This window comes from Balaenoptera acutorostrata, chromosome 5 (genome assembly GCF_949987535.1).
Source record: "Balaenoptera acutorostrata chromosome 5, mBalAcu1.1, whole genome shotgun sequence".
In the NCBI taxonomy this organism is placed as follows: domain Eukaryota; kingdom Metazoa; phylum Chordata; class Mammalia; order Artiodactyla; family Balaenopteridae; genus Balaenoptera; species Balaenoptera acutorostrata.
This window is the reverse complement of record NC_080068.1, coordinates 56,773,052-56,793,873: the sequence shown is the minus strand read 5'-3', so window position 1 is coordinate 56,793,873 and position 20,822 is coordinate 56,773,052. Positions and strand designations below refer to the sequence as shown.

Genomic DNA, 20,822 nt, shown 5'->3' with positions numbered 1-20,822 from the left:
AAGTTACCACAAAGTAAACCTTGTCAGTAAATAAGATCTTTTAGGGAGTACATATAGAAAATAATAGAGTCAATTTACAAAACACTAAAGCAAGAATGAGAACTTTCAACATGGTTGACAGTGATTAGTAGTTTAAGGAATTATTTGTACAAACAGCAAGAATCCTCACTGATGAGCATCATTTTCCAGACCCTCTCCAATCTCATCTCTCTTCTCCAACTTCTTTTCTTCTATTTCTTCCCTTCTTGTTCTTCCCTTACGCTTCTCAAAAATATCCTCAGGAACTGCTCTAACAAATGAGAGGTGCTTATGATGTCAGAGATTATGGTCCATGTTCATGAATTGACTCAAACAAACACTAATGTGAATAATGATTTAAAGCAAAAGAATGTGAGGGGGAAAATGCTATCATCAAAGATTTATTCAGACAGTGATACAGGAAAAAAAAAAAATCATACAAAGTAAAAAACAAACCAATTAAGAACATCATTTCAGAATCCAGTTCCAGATCAGGAAAGGTTAAAAACTGAATGACAACAAATTTAGAAAACTAATAAAAAGGAACATATACAGAAAATAAAGCTGATATATGAAACAGCTGGTAATGTGAAGAGAGGTGACTTAGAACTGAGGAGACATATGTCATAAGCAGGGAAACAACTAGAAAAGAGGTGACTACTGTAGAAAATTTTGCATATTTACATGTACAGGAATAGTATTCTGAAGGTGGGCATTTTTAAATAAACACTGCAAAAGTATTCATTCAAAACAGAGTAATACTTCTGTCACTATTGATAATATATTCCAGTAACCCACAGAAATGCTAAGGCTAAGATATGGGGGCTTTTTAGGAATAGGATAGATATAGTCCCTGTTCTCATGGAGCTTTCAGTCCAGACTCTAGAGTACAAGACAAATTCAGCAAGTAATTATATGTCTGAAAATGAAGAGTGCTATTAGAGCAAATATAGGAACATACTGGGTTGAGGGATAATTATCAAGGAAAGTGATATTTAAACTGAGTACAAAGCTTGGTAAGGAACCCAGAGTATATTTAGGAAAAATTGTCTAAGTAAAAGGAAGAGGGCTTCTTTGGTGGTGCAGTGGTTAAGAATCCGCCTGCCAATGCAGGGGAAACGGGTTCGAGCCCTGGTCCGGGAAGATCCCACATGCCACAGAGCAACTAAGCCCGTGCGCCACAACTACTGAGCCTGCACTCTAGACACTGCGAGCCACAACTACTGAAGCCTATGCACCTAGAGCCCGTGCTCCGCAACAAGAAGCCACAGCAGTGAGAAGCCCATGCACTGCAACGAAGAGTAGCTCCCGCTCGCCACAACTAGAGAAAGCGCGTGCACAGCAACGAAGACCCGGTGCAGCCAAAAATTAATTAATTAATTTTTTTTAAAAAAAGGAAGAGCATATTTAAAGGCCCACAGTTGTGAAAGTGGTCTGTTCATGGAACTGGAAAAATAAATAAAATAAATTACTCTAGCTTCGCTAAGGGGAGTAGCAGGAGCAATGGAGAGAAATAACAGATTTGAAAGCTACTTAGGAAGAAGTCAAAAGACTTACTGACTTTATATGGTTTGCTAGGTAAAGAAAACAGGAGCTAAAGATGAATCAGATTTCTTTCTTGAGCTAATAGATTTATTATGGCTCCATTTATGAAGATACTGAAAACGAGAGGAGGAAGAAGTTTGAAGGAATTTAGTTCCCAGCATGTTCAGCTTGAGAAGCCTGTGAGACAACAAAAGTAGAAGAGTTAATTTGCTCAATCCAGGTCATCAGTTTAGGCATTACGAGAGTATGTCAAGTGCTTGTGAACTAAAGGCAAATTATCTTCTGAGTAAAATATCTTTGGAATTAAATTATCTCAATATTTTTAGTCTTTGAAAACTGATGTGGTTGGCAGAATAACAGCCTCCTAAAGATGCACCCACCCTAATCACAAAATCTGTGAAAATATTATCTTACATGGCAAGAGACTTTAGAGATATGATTAAGGTTATAAACCTTAAAATAGTGAGATTATCCTGGATTATCCAGGTTGGCCCAATCTAATGACATGTGTCCCTAAAAGCTGTGGTAAGAGGGAGAGAGATGGGATGATGGAAGAGAGGCAAGAGAAATTTGAAACAATAAAAAGGCTGGCATTGCGGGTTTTGAGGATATAAAAGGAGAACCATGATTTAAGGAACACAGGCGATTTCAAGAAGGCAGAAAAAGCAAGGAAACAGATCCTCTCCTAGAACCACCAAAAAGGAACAAAAAACCTTGTCAACACCTGGATTTTGCCCCAGTAAAATCCATTTCAGACTCCTGACTCACAGAATGGTAAGATAATAAATGTGTGTTGTTTTAAGCCACTAAGTATGTAGTAAGTTGTTATGAGAGCAAAAGAAAAGTAATACAGAATGCTATATTCACTAATGAACCTAGATAAGAAAATTTTAATATACATGGAAATTAGTGTACAACATATAGCAGGTACTCAATAAGTCTTTAACATTTATAATTTCAGAGAGTATCTTGCAAGTACACTTTCTTGATGTAATGTTTTTTCCTAAGAAATTACAGATAAATCAAAATTTTGTACCTTCAAATTTTGTGAATTCATATTCTACTTAAAGAACTAGTAAGAAAAATGCTTTCTTGTAATGTTAACTATCACCTTCAGTTTAGTCAGATTCTCCATGTTGTATTTCCTTAAAATGAGCAACTGCTAACAAGAAACTGAAATAAGCAAAAAAATAAAGAATAATTCCAATAAAAAAGATGTGGTACACATCTGACATTTATAAGAGGAGCACAAAATAGGTCACTTTTCCTTCTATTCTAAGCAGAATTTTTCAAATATGCAAAGGCACATACAGGCAAAATTGAAGTCTGACAACTATTATTTCAGGTGATATAAAGTCTATGTTATAGACTATACAAAAAGAAAGCTAAAATAACTGAGTGGTAACTATATTAAAGTGAAACTTTTTATATTAAAAACTAGCTTAAATATTGTGCTTTAATATACTCTCTCTTCCCTTTATATCCACAATAGAGTATAGTATATTTAGAACCTTCAGGCGCAAAACCATTTTTGGTCAAGAAAATTTCCCCATTAAATAATAGTTTTTCCATTTGAACATCAAAAACGTTTTCACTTATTTCAAAACTTCTTGACACAGCTGAGAAAATATGGGCTCTATGTTGGGACAGATCCAGGACCAATATTTAACTTCTTTTGAGTGTTATCTCCTACCATATAGGATTGTCAAGAAGGATTAAATTATATTATGCACACATAAAGTGCAATTACATTTGGTAAGTGTTTTCTATTCCATTAACTATTCCGGAGAAAATTCTTTTTGTAAGAAATACCTTTTCTCTCTATTACTTAAAAAGTGATATACTTCAACACCATTTATGATAAAAACTCTGAAGAAAGTGGGCATAGAGGGAACATTCCTCAACATAACAAAGGCCATATATGACAAACCCACAGCCAACACCATACTCAACAGTGAAAAGCTGAAAGCACTTCCTCTAAAATCAGGAACAAGACAAGGATGCCAATTCTCACCACTTTTATTCAACATAGTTTTGGAAGTCATAGCCACAGCAATCAGGAAACAAAAAGAAATAAAAGGAATCCAAATTGGAAAGAAAGAAAGAAAACTGTCACTGTCTGCAGATGACATGATACTATATATAGAAAATCCTAAAGATGCTACCAGAAAACTACTAGAGCTCATCAATGAATTCAGTAAAGTTGCAGGATACAAAATTAAAACACAAACCTGTTGCATTTCTATACATTAACAACAAAAGATCAGAAAGAGAAATTAAGGAAACAATCCCATTTACCATTGCATCAAAAAGAATAAAATACCTAGCAATAAACCACCTAAGGAGACAGAAGACCTGTACTCCAAAAACTATAAGATGCTGACGAAAGAAATCGAAGATGACACAAACAGATGGAAAGATATACCATGTTCTTGGATTGGAAGAATCAGTATTGTCAAAATGACTATCCTACCCAAGGCAATCTACAGAGTCAATGCAATCCCTATCAAATTACCAATGGCATTTTTCACAGAACCAGAACAAAAAATTTTACAATTTGTATGGAAACACAGAAGACCCCGAATAGCCAAAGCAATCTTGAGAAAGAAAAACAGAGCTGGAGGAATCAGGCTCCTTGACTTCAGACTATACTACAAAGCTACAGTAATCAAAACAGTATGGTACTGGAACAAAAACAGACATACAGATAAATGGAACAAGACAAAAATCCCAGAAATAAACCCACGCACCTATGGTCAATTAATTTTACAAAGAAGGCAAGAATATACAATAGAGAAAAGACAATCTCTTCAATAAGTGGTGCTGGGAAAACTCGTCAGCCACAGATAGAGAATGTTCTAATTTCATTCTTTTAACACTATACACAAAACTAAACTCAAAAGAGATTACAGGCCTAAATGTAAGACTGGATACTATGAAACTCCTAGAGGAAAACATAGGCAGGCACTCTGACATAAATCACAGCAATATCTTTTTGGATCCACCTCCTAGAGTAATGAAAATAAAAACAAAAATAAACAAATAGGACCTAATTAAACTTAAAAGCTTTTGCACAGTAAAGGAAACCATAAACAAAACAAAAAGACAACCCACAGAATGGGAGAAAATATTTCCCCATTGGAAATATTTGGTTGGAAACGAAACAACCAACAAGAGATTAATCTCCAAAATATACAAACACTTCATGAAGCTCAGTATCAAAAAAACAAACAACTTCAATCAAAAAATGGGCAGAAGATCTAAACAGACGTTTCTCCAAGGAAGACATACAGATGGCCAAGAGGCACATGAAAAGATGTTCAACACTGTTAATTATCAGAGAAATGCAAATCAAAACTACAATGAGGTATCACCTCACACCAGTGTGAATGGCCATCATCAAAAAGTCTACAAATAGCAAATGCTGGAGAGGGTGTGGAGGAAAAGGAACCCTCCTACCCTGTTGGTGGGAATGTAAATTGGTGCAGCCACTGTGGAGTACAGTATGGAAGTTCCTTAAAAAACTAAAGACAGCAATAATACTCCAATAAAGATGTTAAAAAAAAAAAAAAACTAAAGATAGTGTTACCATATGATCTGCAATCCCACTCTTGGGCATATATCCAGAGAAAACTGTAATTGGAAAAGATACATGCACCTCAATGTTCACTGCAGCACTATTTACTATAGCCAAGACATGGAAGCAACCTAAATGTCCATCCACAGATGAATGGATAAAGAAGGTGTGATGTATAAATATGTGTGTGTGTGTATTATATATATATATATATATATATATATATATATATACACAATACACACACACACACACACACACACATATACATACACACATACACTATGGAATATTACTCAGCCATAAAAAAAGAATGAAATAATGCCATTTGCAGCAACATGGATGGACCTAGAGATTATCATACTAAGCAAAGTAAGCCAGACAAAGACAAATATCATATAACATCCCTTATACGTGGATCTACAAAAAAAAAAAAAGATACAAATGAACTTATTTTCAAAACAGACTCACAGACATACAAAACAAACTTATGGTTATCAAAGGGGAAAGGTGGGGGGAAGGGTGGATAAATTAGGAGTTTGGAATTAACATATACACACTACTATATATGAAATAGATAACCAACAAGTACCTATTATGTAGCACAGGGAACTATACTCAATATTTTGTAATATTTTGTAATAACCTATAAGGGAAAAGAACATGAAAAAGAATATATATGTGTGTGTGTGTGTGCATGTATAACTGATTCACTTTGCTGTACACCTGAAACACGACTATACTTCAATAAAAAAAAGTGATACAAAAAGCACAAATTGATCTTTTCTTCATGATAGTGTCACCATTAAAAATCTTAATCACTATACAGTGATGACATAAGGAGAATGGCCATATTTCAGGTTTGACGGGACAGTCCCAGTTTATGCTTACTGTCCTGACCTCCTCTCCCATTCTCAAATGTCCCAGTTTGTATAATAAATAAATAATGAGTAAATAATGGAATAGAAGAGTATTAATTTTTATCTACAAGAACTAGCCCCACTAGCTTAATTTTTTCCCAATTTATATTTTAATAAGCCTCAAGAATATATGATGCTGTCTTATTTGTGTTCTGGTAACTACCTGGTTTACTAAGCCTTTACCTTTTACTTTTCCCTTTATATATGCTGCCATTTTAGAAGCTACACAAAAGTCAAGTGACCTGGAGTTGAATTATATGTAAAATAAAGAGATTCTAGAAAAGAGTTTGTAGGCTTTTGAGGCCCTGTATAGATTTAAGTTTACTTTGCCTACTTCCCAAAGCTAAATAGGAGTATCACAAAAACACAAAGTGGTAGAATAATATTCTACCACTTTACATTACATATAAATACTCACATTATAAGTATTTATACATATAAATTAAATATAAACACTTACCCAGAGGTAGCAACTGTTTTTTGGAAGTGTGAACACTTATCTCTTCACCCTCATCCATATTTCGGTCTGAATTTCTTTGTAACCTGTCTTGGGCAATATGTGATATATTTATATTTTTACCTTTAGATTGTTCCATGTCAACTTCTTCTTCAACTACACTGGCCTTAAATTTTGTTCCCCGTTTTTGTTTTATAGTCCTTTTGTTTCCAGATGACTTTTTTGCATTCTCAGAATACATTTCATATTTTGAAGATTTACAATTATTTTCCATTTCATCTGTCAAAGCACAGCTCCCACCCAGTATTTTTTGTTCAGAGGACTGAGATTTCTCTTCTGGGTGAGCTTTGCCAGGATGTTTGTCACTTTTCAAACTTGTAGATGATACACTGTCATGTTTTTCTCTGGACTTCTTCCTTTGAAGGAGTACAGTGCTCTCATTAGGAGATACTGTGCATTGTTTCAGAGGCCCAGTCTTTCTTGGTATAGTAATCCATGGTTGATTGGCGAAACTTTTATCTGATTCATCAATTATAAATTCATCTTCTAATAACTTCATATTATTTGCAGGAGATAAATGAGGTGGAGCAGTTGCTATATGCCTAACAACAGAACTAAAGCAGAATGTTACAATAAATAACAGCTCAAAAAGTAAAGCTTTTACCTTTGCTTTAAATAGCAGTTCACATGTCTCCTCAATTTTTCCTTCTCCATTAAAATCCTTCCTGGGACTTCCCCGGTGGTCCAGTGGTTAAGAATCCGCCTTTCAACGCAGGGGATGTGGGTTCGGTCCCTGGTTGGGAAACTAAGATCTCACATGCCATGGGGCAACTAAGCCTGCACGCCACAACTACTGAGCCCATGTGCTGCAACTACTGAGCCCGCACGCCACAACTAGAGGAAGCCCATGCACCACAATGAAGAGCCCACGCGCCACAACGAACGATCCCGTGTGCCGCAACTAAGACCCAACTCAGCCAAATATAAATAAGTAAATAAATATTTTTTTTAAAAACCCTTCCCTCCTTTTACATTTCTATAATATCTGAGCATACTCATTTATTACACTAATGGGATCATAGAAATTTAGAGCTGGAAGGAATCTCTACTGCATCAACTAATTTGATGTTCCCCCATTCATTACATACATTAAACAGATAAAACCCAGAGATGTATAAATACAGCCCAGATACATTGACTTACAGTACAAAAATGCATGCCATTATTATATATAATGTTATATTAAATTTTGTTTATATAGATGTCTCTTGGGGCCTGAATCTCTTAACATCCAAAACAAGATTATTTCTGAGATACCTTCTAGCCTAATAGTCTAAGAAAATGCTACAAAATTACAGACTAAATTATATTATGTAAAAATTCACTCCAAGTTGGATAATTCACACATTTTCATATGTGTTTTAATACTGTAATCAGAGTATAGAAATAAATGAAGTGTATCTAGAAAGGTAAGCACACTGGGATTACACAGCATCTCTTCCAATTAGTTGGAAAAGTTTTCTAAAGAAGGATGGAATTATTCAAAAGATGGTAATCTGATGGAGTCATTTTGCATTTCCCTCCTTTTTATGACAACAGCCTTGAGCAAACCACATATTGGAGTGAATATGCAAAAATAAACACCTAGGGTAAACATCCAAATTCCAAAGCCAGCATATACACTCCTGTTTCTGCCTTTTTCACTTGAGTAAGGATGCTTAACTATTTTTATACACAGTAGAAGAAAAGGAAGAATGGAAGAACTGGATTATCATGTCTAGTTTTTTTCTCATTTTTAAGATATAAAAAAAGATTATAAAATGAAAATGCCTTCTCTACTTCTCTAATCTCAAACCCCTGATAAATCTTATAATGTAAAAAATATATACACATATATGCTAAGAAATATACTGTCTTCTAATAGGTAGAGTCTTACAAGTATATATAATTAGAAAACTCTAGAAAATCTAATAAAAAAGCAAAGTCAATATAAATAGACCACATAATATATAAATAGAAGACCATGTTTAAACAGAAATATTATTTTTCAGCACTTAAAGAAAAAGCCAATCTGATATAAATATGTTTAATTTGCTTTATTGTATGTTATCTGTAATATCTATTAATTCTATATATTAAAGAAGTAATGCTAAGTATTTAAAAATAAAGCCTTCCCAAACCAGCCAACAAGAACTCTCTAAATCTACTCCTCTATTCAAGAGACTTCCATAACTTCAAGGTTATTCAAACCAAAGATATCCTTAGGAAACAGCTTTGATACTTACTATAGATCAAATGTTTATATCCTTCAAAAATTCATAAATTGAAACCTAATCCCCAATGTGATGGTATTTGAGGGTGGGGACTTTAGGAAGTGATTAGGTCATTAGGGTGGAATGGCTCATGAATGAATTAGTATCTTTATAAAAGAGACCCCAGAAAGTTACCTTCTACCATTTGAGGTTATAGCAATAAGATAGACATACATGAACCAGGAAGCAAGTCTCACCAGACAGTGAATCTACCTGAGCCATGATATTGGACTTCCCAGCCTCCAGCACTGTGAAATGTAAGTTTCTGTTGTTTGTAAGCCACCCAGACTGTGATGGTCTGTTTAGCAGCCCAAATGGACTAAGACAACACTTTGAGACTAGAGAAAGATGACTTCTGGCTAGGTGGAAAAAATCAAGACTCTGTGGCATTTGAGTTGGATCTTGAAGAATGGATATGATTTGGTCATGAGGAAATACAAGAAAGACAATCATAAGGAAGAGCATAAGCAAAGAAAAGGAGAAGGAAAGCACAAGTAATAGTGAGTAGTTACATCTGGCTACATCAATTAAACATACACTTTACTCACTAGTTTATCAAAAAAAAAAAAACCAGCACATTAAAAAATACTTAATTACTTTTTTGGACATAGATATAATTAGCCCCTAAGTGTAACATATTTCTATCAGATTATGGGGACAACAGCCATACAAGGGATAAAAGATGCCACATATATATATGTATATATATACTGTATATATATATACACACACACACAGAAAGGCGAGGGGAGAGGGAGGAAGACTGGAGGGGTGGGGGGAGGGAGGAGTCAACTATGGAACACAGACTGAACCAAAGAGGAATTTCATTCATTCAATATGTTTTTTATAAAACCTTCCTAATATATTCACTAGCATTCTGATAGATCTCACAGAAAATACAAAAGAAACTAAACTCCTGGAAAGAAGGGCTTATGTCTTAACCTACTAAGAAAGATATATAAAATAGCTAAACTACAATACAAGGCAAGAAACTATTTTAAAAAACACTGGAGTGGGACTTGGAAAAAATCAGAAGCCTACCATGGACCTTAGAAGAAAATATAAATTGGCATACGACAAGGGGAAAAGGTGTGCCAAAGCCAGGACAACTGCAAATATGTATGACAAGTTAGTAGAAACAGTTCACTAGTGACAGTGAAGGCCTTAAATACCAGCTGACAAATCTCAAGTTTATTCTATAGACCAGTGGTTCTCAACCCTATCTGCTATTAATTCTAGTTAACTCTAATGTGCAGCCAGTTCAGAATCACTGTATGGATATTGTAGAACCACTGAAGGTTTTTAAGTAGGCAAGAACAGATTAAAACTTATTTTAGGACTATCCTTTTACTAACACAATCAAAAGAAATAGAACAAATATTTAAAACACTTAATATTGAAATACAGGCACCCTGACATAATTTTATTTCTAAATATGGTCTTTATTCTTTGATCTCATACATACTAGAAAGTGCTGATGAACAGAAGCAATGAAAGCTGAATAAACTTTTCTTTCACATCTAATTCAATATCCCTTAAATGATGGCTTTGGGATTAATTTACTGGTAAGAAACTACTCTCTCCTTATGGGCTAGACATAATTTCAATTAAAAATTGTGTCAATTAAGATTAACTTCTAGTTAAATATCATTAAGAATCCTTAGATACTATTCAAAGAATGTGAAAGAAAAATGTGGACCATTTCTTAATAACTCACCTGGATTCACTTTTTCTTTTTACAGTTTCTAAAAACAATGTTGAAAAACTCTTCCTAGCTTGTGGGTGATCTTCACATTCTGAATCTTGTATTCTTTTTTGAGATGTTCCTAACTGTTTCCTCTCTTGTGGTCCTTCTGATACTTTATCCTCTATTTCTGATACTTTATTCGTTACTTCTACTTTCTTCAAATCATCTTTATCTTCAAAGTTTAACCTAAAAGGTTAAAAGGAAGACATGATGAATGTTCCCACCATTTGTTGAGTTATGAGTATTCCTGAACTCCCTTACAGTGACAATACAACTGCTTACAAAATTTTCCAGTGGGCCTTTATTTAAAATTTATAAATGCTGATGTGTTTCTCTTACACAAAATACACAAGGCAAATTGCTCAGAAAAATTAAATTTTATATTTGTTGATAGAAAAAAATGAGAGAAAAAGAATGGCTAAATCATATAACAAGGAAATGTGTAGCTTAGAACACTAGTTCTCAAACATTTAATATGAATTTGAATCATCTGGAGAATCTTATTAAAATGTAGATTCTGATTCAGTAGGTCTAGCATAGGGTTTGAGATTCTATATTTCTAACAGGCTTCCAGATAATGCCACTGCTCTCGATCCTGAGCTGCAGAGCACACTGAATAGCAAAATCTTAGAAGGTACTTAACTCCTCAGCTCCAAGAACCACACAAGACCCTAGAAAGATATTACACTCATGGCAGAGGTTCCCAATAGCAAAGGACCTTGAACAATCTGTTTTGCTTCTTAAAGGCCAAAGGGAAAGCCTCAAGAAATGGATGTGGGTTTACCACAACTCATCCTCAACAAAACTTACTCTTTGCTACCCTCAGATGACCTGATATATACCTACCCTTATAATTAGAAATAACATAGAGAAAATACAAATTGTTTCTCTTAGGAAGTTATAGAAAACTTATTATAAGGAAAAAAAACACATCCTGTGATAAACCATAAAGGAAAAGAATATGAAAAAGAATGTATATATGTATAACTGAGACACTATGCTGTACAGCAGTAATTAACACAACATTGTAATTCAACTATACTTCAATTAAAAAACATTTGTTTAAAAAGAGAAAGATCTGAATATAACAAAATATTCACATATGTCAAATCTGAATATGTGAGTGCCTACTGTGTTATCTTCTGTATGTCTACAGTAGTTTAAAATATAAATCTTAAAGAAAAGAAAAAAGAAAAAAACATGCTTTTCCATAGACCATAGAAAAGTTTACCCCCAAACTTCTCTGAAGAACACTTTAAGGCCTTCCATATTAAATATAAACTGAATATATACTGAATGCATGTTATGTTTTTCTCAAAACATGGTAATATTCCTCAATACTTACTATAAAATACCTAAAAGACTAAATTACCCACTTTTTAACATAAAAGATAAAATAGCTATAGTAAGATTAATATCTTTTAAATAAACAAAAATTCACCTTTTTTTGGTTTTATGAGAAATCTCTGTACTTGAAGGCAGCGTATTTACTGAATTTTCAGAAGTATAGGTTTCTCTCTTTTGGGCAACAGATGGAATAGTCTTTTGCAATGAAGATGCTTTTGCATCCAGAAGATCAGAAGGTAAGCCAATAGATAAGTAAAATTCCTCATCAGCTTCATTGTGATGATCTTTTAGTTTTTTACTTGACATTTTTCTCGAGTCAGATGTATTGTTAGAATGAACATCAGTTGCCAAAATTTTCTGATGAACCTCATGGGCCTGAACTAGAAGAAAATTACATGAAGATATTAAAAACTCTTTAAATAATAATACTAGAACGAAATGTGCTTTTTAAAATTCAGCAACAATTTAATTAGAAAGTTTCCAGAAGACTCACAGGTCATTAAGTTTATAATCAAAGATCCAGGATTAAAATATACAAGTACTTTAAGAGTTCTAATTTATGAAATTAATAAACTGAAAGGTGTATTTGGTCCATGCTCCACAGTTCTAAAATGAATAAAATCCTCAAACAGAAAATTCACAATTTTATTGATATAGTAAATTTATTCAAGATTTGAATATAGTCAAACTCAGAGAAGGAGAGATTTGAATAATGGTTGCCAGGGACTACGAGAAGGGAGAAATTCGGAGTTGTTAATTAACAGGTATAAAGTTTCAGTTATACAAGATAAATAAGTTTTAGAGATCTAGAGTACAACATTGTGCCTATACATAACAATACTCTATTGTACACTTAAAAATCTGTTGAGAGGGAAGATCTCATGTAAAAATGTTCTTACTGGGACTTCCCAGGTGGTGCAGTGGTTACGAGTCCACCTGCCAATGCAGGGGACACGGGTTCGAGCCCTGGTCTAGGAAGATCCCACATGCCGCAGAGCAACTAAGCCCATGCACCACAACTAGAGCCCACAAGCCACAACTACTGAGGCCATGTGCCACAACTCCTGAGCCCGCGTGCTGCAACTACTGAAGCCCATGAGCTCTACGGCCCATGCGCCACAACTACTGAGCCCACATGCTGCAACTACTGAAGCCCGCGTGCCTAGAGCCCATGCTCTGCAACAAGAGAAGCCACCGCAATGAGAACACTGCAACGAAGAGTAGTCCCCGCCTGCCGCAACTAGAGAAAGCCCGTGCGCAGCAACAAAGACCCAATGCAGCCAAAAATAAATAAAATTTTAAAAAATAAATAAATAAAATAAAATGTTCTTAGCACAATAAAGTAAAAATTCTTTTAAAGATTTAAATAAATCTTTACATAGCTAAAATAAGTAACAGGTAATCCTAGAGAAATTATGAGATTCAATCTTTAGGTTAAGAGTTGGGTAAACTAGGGCAGCTAGATGAGCACACTTTTATACATATACATACACATATACATATAGAACAGATACATATATAGATATATAAAATATATGTATATATAGGGAGAATATTTATATACACATACATCTTTATATCTATACAAAGAGAATATATCATACACATATGTCTTTATATCTATATAAAGAGAAATATATATTCTTTTAACCCTTAACCTTTAAATATCAAACAAAAAGTAGAATGGCTGGGTAGTAATCATACTGATTCATACTCTCAAAAAGAAAAGATTAAAAATTTAAAATAAGCCAAAATGGGCTTTTGGTTCTGGAACTAAATTACATAGACTCACTTTTTCCTGCTTCTCCCTTTAAGTACAACTTAAACAAACAATAATAACAGAACTCTGAAAGCTGGAAGAAGGTATATTTGCTAGGAACCTCAAACCTTAAGCAACAACGGATAATGTGGTGAATCCCCTGTAGCATCAGATAATGAAACAAACCAAAATACCACTGCTAGAACTCTAAACACTTAAATGTCATTGGAAATAAACTCCACAAAAATAGGCAAGAGCCTTCACATTAAAGCAAAACAGGGGAACTATAACAAAAGACTGAAATACAATGAAGAGTCCCTTAACATAATAACCAAAATGTTGAGGATACAATCAAAATGACTCATCAGAATAAAAATTTTAAAAAAAGAAAAAACACAATCTGAAGAAGAAAATATGATCAATGGATGCAAATGGACAAGATGAATCAGATGCTGGAATTATTTAACAAGAATTTATTTAAAGCAACCACCATAAAAATGTCTTAACGTTCAATTATAAATTCTCTTGAAACAAATGAAAAGACAGAAACTCTCAAAGAAATAGGAGTTACAAAAAGAGACCCAGCATTTGGATCTTAGCCATTATAGTTGTGTAGTGGTATCTAACTGTTGTTTTAATTTAAAATTCCCTAATGACGATAACGATGAACAAATCAAAACCACAATGAGATACTACTTCACACCCATTAGGATGGGAAGGGAGGGAGGGAGGGAGGGAGAAAATAACAAGTTAACAAGTGTTGGTGAGGATATAGAAAAACTGGAACCCTTGCGCACAGCTGGTGGGAATGTAAAATGATGCAGCCACTATGGAAGATAGCTTGGTCATTCCTCAAGAAATTAAAAATGCAATTACCATATGATCTAGTAATTCCTTTTTTGCCTATATATCCAAAAAGATTGAAAGCAGGGGCTGCAAGAGGTACTTGTACATCTGTGCTCACAGCAACATTATTCACAAAAGACAAAAGGTGGAAACCACCTAAATGTCCATCAATGGATAAATGGACAAAACAAAATATTGTATACATACAGTGAAATATTATTCAGCTTTATAAAGGAAGGAAAACGTGACACACGCTACAAGCTGGCTGACACTTGAGGACATTATGCTAAGTGAAATAAGCCAGTTGCAAAAGGACAAAAACTGCACAATTCCACTCATATGAGGTATTTAAGAGTAGTCAAATTCAAAAACAGAATGTAGAAGCGTGGTTACCAGAGGCTGGGGGGTAGAGGGAGATTGTTTAATGGGTTCAGTTTTGCAAGATGAATAAGTTCTGTGGATGGATGGTGGTGACAGTTGGACAACCTGACTGTCCTTAATGCCAAAGAACTGTACACTTAAAAATGTTTAAAATGGTAAATTTTATGTTATATTATTTTACCATAATTTTTTAAAATCATTTTTTAAAAAGGAATAAAGAGCACAAACAGTGATGTATGTGTAAATATAAACACTGACTGATTAAAGCAAAAATAAAGTCTTATAGAGATAAAAGATACCAAAATACACAGCAGAATTACAATAGAGGATAACAGGAATAAAATATATGACAACAGTATGTCAGTTGGGAATTAGGGAGTTGTTCTAGTTACTCTGTCTGCATAATAAGTAACTCCATGCCTTGGCTGCATAAAACAACCATATATTATGTTCATGAATTCTGTGGGGCCGGAATTTGGCAGGGCACAGCAGGGATGACTTGTCTCTACTCCATGAAGCCTGGGGCCTGGAATGATTTGAAAACTTGCTTACTCGCATGTCTAACATCTGAGGCTGGCTGCAGGCCGAAGGAATATTGCTGTCTATGTATGTCTGCAAGTAGGCTAGTTTGGGCTTTCTCACAGCATGATGTCTGGGTTATAAGGTAGAGTATCCTAAGAGGGAAACAAGGAGAAAGGGAGGGAGCCAAGCAGAAGCCTTTTATGTCCTAACCTTGGAAGTCACACAGTATTACATATACCACATTCTATGATATATCATATGATACAATATATGATGTGATATGATATGATATATGATATGATATGATATGATATGTACAAACAACCTCACTTATGGGGGTGAGGAAAAATGCTGACCTAAGTAAGGTTAGAAATGAAGGGAGTCTGTAAAACTAAAAGCTAAAGAAATTGTACATTACATTGTCATACTAAGTGAAGTAAGTCAGATAGACAAAGACAAATATTATATGATATCACTTACATGTGAAATCTGAAAAATAAAACAAAACAGAAACAGACTCACAGACACAGAAAACAAACTTATGGTTACCGAAGAGGCAGGAGGGTGAGGGATAAATTAGGAGTACGGGATTAACAGATATACATTACCATATATAAAATAGATAAACAACAAGGATTTATTGTATAGCACAGGGACTATATTCAATATCTTATAATAACCTATAATGGAAAAGAATCAAGAAAAAAGTATATGTATGTGTACATATATACATATTTATATAACCAAATCACTTTGCTGTACACCTGAAACTAACACAATATTGTAAATTAAGTACAATAAAGAAATTGTACATAAGCACTGTACTCCAGTAGATAAAATTGTTTTCCACGGGTTTAAGTCAACAATTCTGATACTGTTATACATCTATATAGGAATAAAAAGTTAAGTAGGTGGATGGTGAATGGTAAGTGCCAAGTTTCTTACACACAGAGTGGACGTTTACAGATAAGCAAGGCAAAGAAACAAGAGTAATCCATGTGGTAATAAATTACAGTTGGAAACATCAATATGAATTCATGTTTAACTTAATACAGATACAGTTACACAGAAAAATATTTATAGATATGTGTATATATACCGGTTACCATACACACATATATTTTCTTGCTCTGTCAGTTGAGACAGTCTTGAAGCATTAACACCCCAGGAGTAACAGCACACCTAGCACCCAGATCTTGGTTCCTAATACCATTCTCCAGTAAAAGGAACCACTGGTTCCTTGGAGAAATGGCTGATTCTAGGGTAAGTTGAGCCTGGAACATCCTGTAGTTCCAGAAGGTAAGGAAGTGTTCAAAAACAACAGCAATAACAACAAAGATGGGGTCCATCAAAGGGGCACAGGAGCCAGTGAAAGAGCTTTCTAATGGCCAAAGCTGGAACAGTTTGAGTAACAAATTTAATAAAATAGTACTGGATTATAAACCAAAGTATAAAATAAAGTTTCTACCTCAAAAACTAAAAAAAAGAGCAAAATAAACCCAAACCAAGGACAAGAATGGAAAAAATAGAGCAGAAATCAATGAAACTAAAAACAGGAAAACAACACAAAAACTTACTGAAACAAGAAGCTAGTTCTTTTAAAACAGTGAATAAAAATGATAATCCTGTAACAAAATTAACAAAGGCAAAAAGACAAGACACAAATCAACAATATCCAGAATAAAATGGTATATCACAACAGATCCTGCAGCCATTTTAAAAGGATAACAAAGTAATACTATGTACAACTTTATGCTGATAAACTCAACAACTTAGAAGAAATGGGCCAATTCTTCAAAAACCATAAACAAAAATGTGCCAAGATAAAATAAATAACCTAAATAGTCCTATAACTATTAAAGAATTGAATTTGTAACTTAAAAGCTCTTGAAAAAGAAATGCCACAGACCAGATGATATCACTGGAGAATATTATACCAAAAAATCAGAGAATTAAAATCAATTTTACATAATCCCTTCTAAGAATTAGAAGGGGGAATAATTTCCAACTCATTTTATAAGGTTGGTGAGCATTACCTTGATACCAAAACCATACAAATACAGCATAAAAAAGAAAACTACAGATCACTATCTCTCATTAACTTAGATGCAAAAAATTCTCAAAATTTTAGCAAACTGCATCAAACAATGTATAAAAATTAGTAATACAACATAATTGACATTTATGGTCCACTGCACTCAACAACGGAATACTTGTTTTTCAAGTGCCCATGAAGCATGCATAAAGGCAGACAATATCTTGGGTCATAAAACAAATAAAACAAATCTTCACAAATTTAAAAGAACTAAAATGACATAGTGTATATATGCTATGCCATAAAGAAATCAAGACTAGAAATCACTAAGGGAAAGACGACAGGAAAGTCCAGAAGTATATTCATTTAGCATAATGTTTCTAAGGTTCTTTCATGTTGTAGCATGTATCAGAACTTCATTCCTTTTTTGGTTGAATAATATTCCACTCTACACATGTACCACATGTTGTTTGTCCATTCACTTGTTCATGGGACACTTTGGTTGTTTCCACCTTTTGGGTATTATGAATCATACTGCTATGAACATTGGGGTATATATAAGTATCTGTTTGAGTCCCTGTTTTCAATTCTTTTGAATATAAACCTAGGAGTAGAAATGCTACTTAATACCTAATTTTTTGAGGAACCACCAAACTGTTTTCCACTGGCTGCATAATACATGAGGGTTTCTATAAATTCCACATCCTCAACATGTTTTATTTTATTTAAAAAATAATAATATCCATCCTAATATGCATAAAGTGGTATCTCTGTGGGGTTTTGATTTGTATTTCTCTAATGACTAACAATGTTGAACAACTTTTCATGCAGTTGTTATCAGCTTGCCAGATGCATAGCAAGCCAAAACGCTGAGACAACAAGGTTTGCAGCAAAGAGAGGGTTTATTTGCAAGGCAGCCAAGCAAGATGATCTGAGGTGTGGGGAGCTTGGGGAAAGGTGACTGAAAAAAAGTTGCAATAATCATCACTCTGCACAGGCCTCTGCATGGTCAAAAGGTTACTGGAGTGGACCCTTAAGCATAACCAGTTGAAGGGTGGTCCTATTCAGTCTTAACCAGCTCAGCACAAACTAGATGCAGCTGACTTCAAGTTCCCAGAAAACAACTCAGGCAAGTATCTTGTTCAGGTTACATGCCACTTGAAGGACATGCAAGTCTGAAAGCAAACTCAATTAGTGAAGGCAGGTAAAACACATTCACTGGCCAACTGGAGAAATGTCTATTCAAGTCCTTTGCCCTTTTCAGTTGGGATGTTTATTTTTGTTGTTGTTGAGTTACAGGAAGTCTTTATGTATTCTGGATTTAAATCCCGTATTACAGGGGTCCCCAACTCCCAGGCCACGGACCGGTACTGGTCCATGGCCTGTTAGGAACCAGGCCACACAGCAGGAGGTGAGCAGTAGGTGAGTGAGCAACGCTTCACCTGTATTTACAGCGGCTCCCCATCGCTCGCATTACCACCTGAGCCCCACCTCCTGTCAGATCATCGGTGGCATTAGATTCTCATAGGAGCACAAACCCTACTGTGAACTGCACATGCAAGGGATCTAGCCTGCATGCTCCTTATGAGAATCTAATGTGAGGTAGAACAGAGGTGGTGACTCTAGCGCTGGGGAGCAGATGCAAATACAGGTTATCATTAGCAGAGAGGTCTGACTGCACAGAGACCATAATAAATCAATTGCTTGCAGACCCATATCAAAACCCTATTAGTGACTGGCAAGTGAAAACAAGCTCAGGGCTCCCACTGATGCTGCATTATGGTGAGTTGTATAATTATTTCATTATATCTTACAATGTAATAATAACAGAAATAAAGTGCACAATGAATGTAATGCGCTTGAATCATACCAAAACCACCCGCCCCCCCCCCCGCCCCCAGTCCATGGTAAAATTGTCTTCCACAAAACCTCTCCATGGTACCAAAAAGGTTGGAGCCCACTGCCTTATGAGATATACTATATGCAATTATTTTCCCCCATTTTGTGGGTTATCCTTTCATGCTCTTGATAGTACCCTTCACACACTTTTGAAGGACATAAATATGTAAGACATATTTGTTCTTAAGTAGAAAACCTAAATGATGCAAAAATATGAATTTTCACAAAATTACTATACAAATTAAATGCAACTTTAGTTAAAATCACAACAAAATTTTATTGGAAACTGAACAAACAAAATTCATAGAAATTAAAAAGGTCTAAGAACAGCAGAATAGTGGCATGTATCAGAACTAGATATATAAATAGATACCTTTATATCAGCATATGCTATAAAACTACAATTAGTAAAAAACAGTATTGTGTTGACATTAAGAATAAACAAATAGACCAAAATTCAAAAGCATATTGAATGATATATGAGATTTAATACATGATAAAAGTAGCACATTCATATGAGAATGGATTATATAATTAATAAAAGGAACTAGCACAACTGACCATAAGGAAGAAAATAAAATTATAACATTATGCCACATTATACACCGAAGCACATTCCAGATGGATTAAAAATTTAAAATAAAAAGAAAAAAAGATGTTAAGATGAAAATCTAAGATATTACATATATCATTAGGATAAAACAGACCTTTTAACCAAAACAGGACACTCAAAAGCTATTTTTAAAAAAAACCACACACACATTTGACAATTAAAGTAAAAAATGTTATCCATCATATAAGATACTATAACCAAAATCTGTAATAGTCTAGGGATCATTTGGAAAAATATCTGATAAATGACAGATAAATTACACAAATTACAGATAAACAGTTACAGATACTCAATTTAAAGATCTCTCATAAACTAGAAAAAACAAATGTGCAAAGGATATGAAAAGATAAAAAAGGAATTTCAAATAGCCAGTAAACTTATGAAAAGGTGTTCAAACTCAGTGGTAATCACTAAAGTAACACTGAGATCATTTAATACTGATCAAATTGGCAAAAAGTTCAATAGAATAGTAAATACTCTATCAGGTGAAAGGCACTTTCTTACATTGCTGGTATAAAAGGAAATTGTAAAAGCCTCTTCTGAAAACATGTGCACACACACACATGTTTATATATGTGTTCGTTCAGGAGCACCAATGAAGATATGGAAGGATTCAAGGCTACCTCAGCAGGATGAGGGGAGTAATGATTAGTAGCTTTTTCTTTTAAATCTTTGACTCACCTCAAATGAAGGACTTTTCTAATTTGAAAAATGCAAAAAAATTTAAAAACTGGCAGCACATATAAAATGACTGAAGGAAATGCAACAAAATGCAACAGAGAGAAAAAGAACACTGACCACATATATTCAAATATCAAATCATTATGCTGTATTCCTGAAACTA

At 34.3% G+C, this 20,822-nt stretch overlaps 1 protein-coding gene across 6 annotated transcripts in view; it reads right to left on the bottom strand.

Annotated features, from left to right (window-relative positions):
* CENPC (centromere protein C) overlaps positions 1-20,822 on the bottom strand; it is an 89,421-nt gene that overhangs the window by 46,347 nt on the left and 22,252 nt on the right. For 5 of the 6 annotated variants that reach the window (XR_009008352.1, XM_057546726.1, XM_057546727.1 and 2 more), the window contains exons 6-8: positions 12,018-12,303; positions 10,547-10,762; positions 6,521-7,131 (exon numbers count right to left, since the gene is read on the bottom strand). Coding sequence is in view for 5 of the 6 variants with exons in the window: in XM_057546726.1 (XP_057402709.1) it covers positions 6,521-7,131; positions 10,547-10,762; positions 12,018-12,303 (1,113 nt within the window). In the remaining variant the exon portion in view is untranslated. The remainder of the gene's footprint in view (positions 1-6,520; positions 7,132-10,546; positions 10,763-12,017; positions 12,304-20,822) is intronic. The other variant, XM_057546728.1, reaches the window with a different exon arrangement.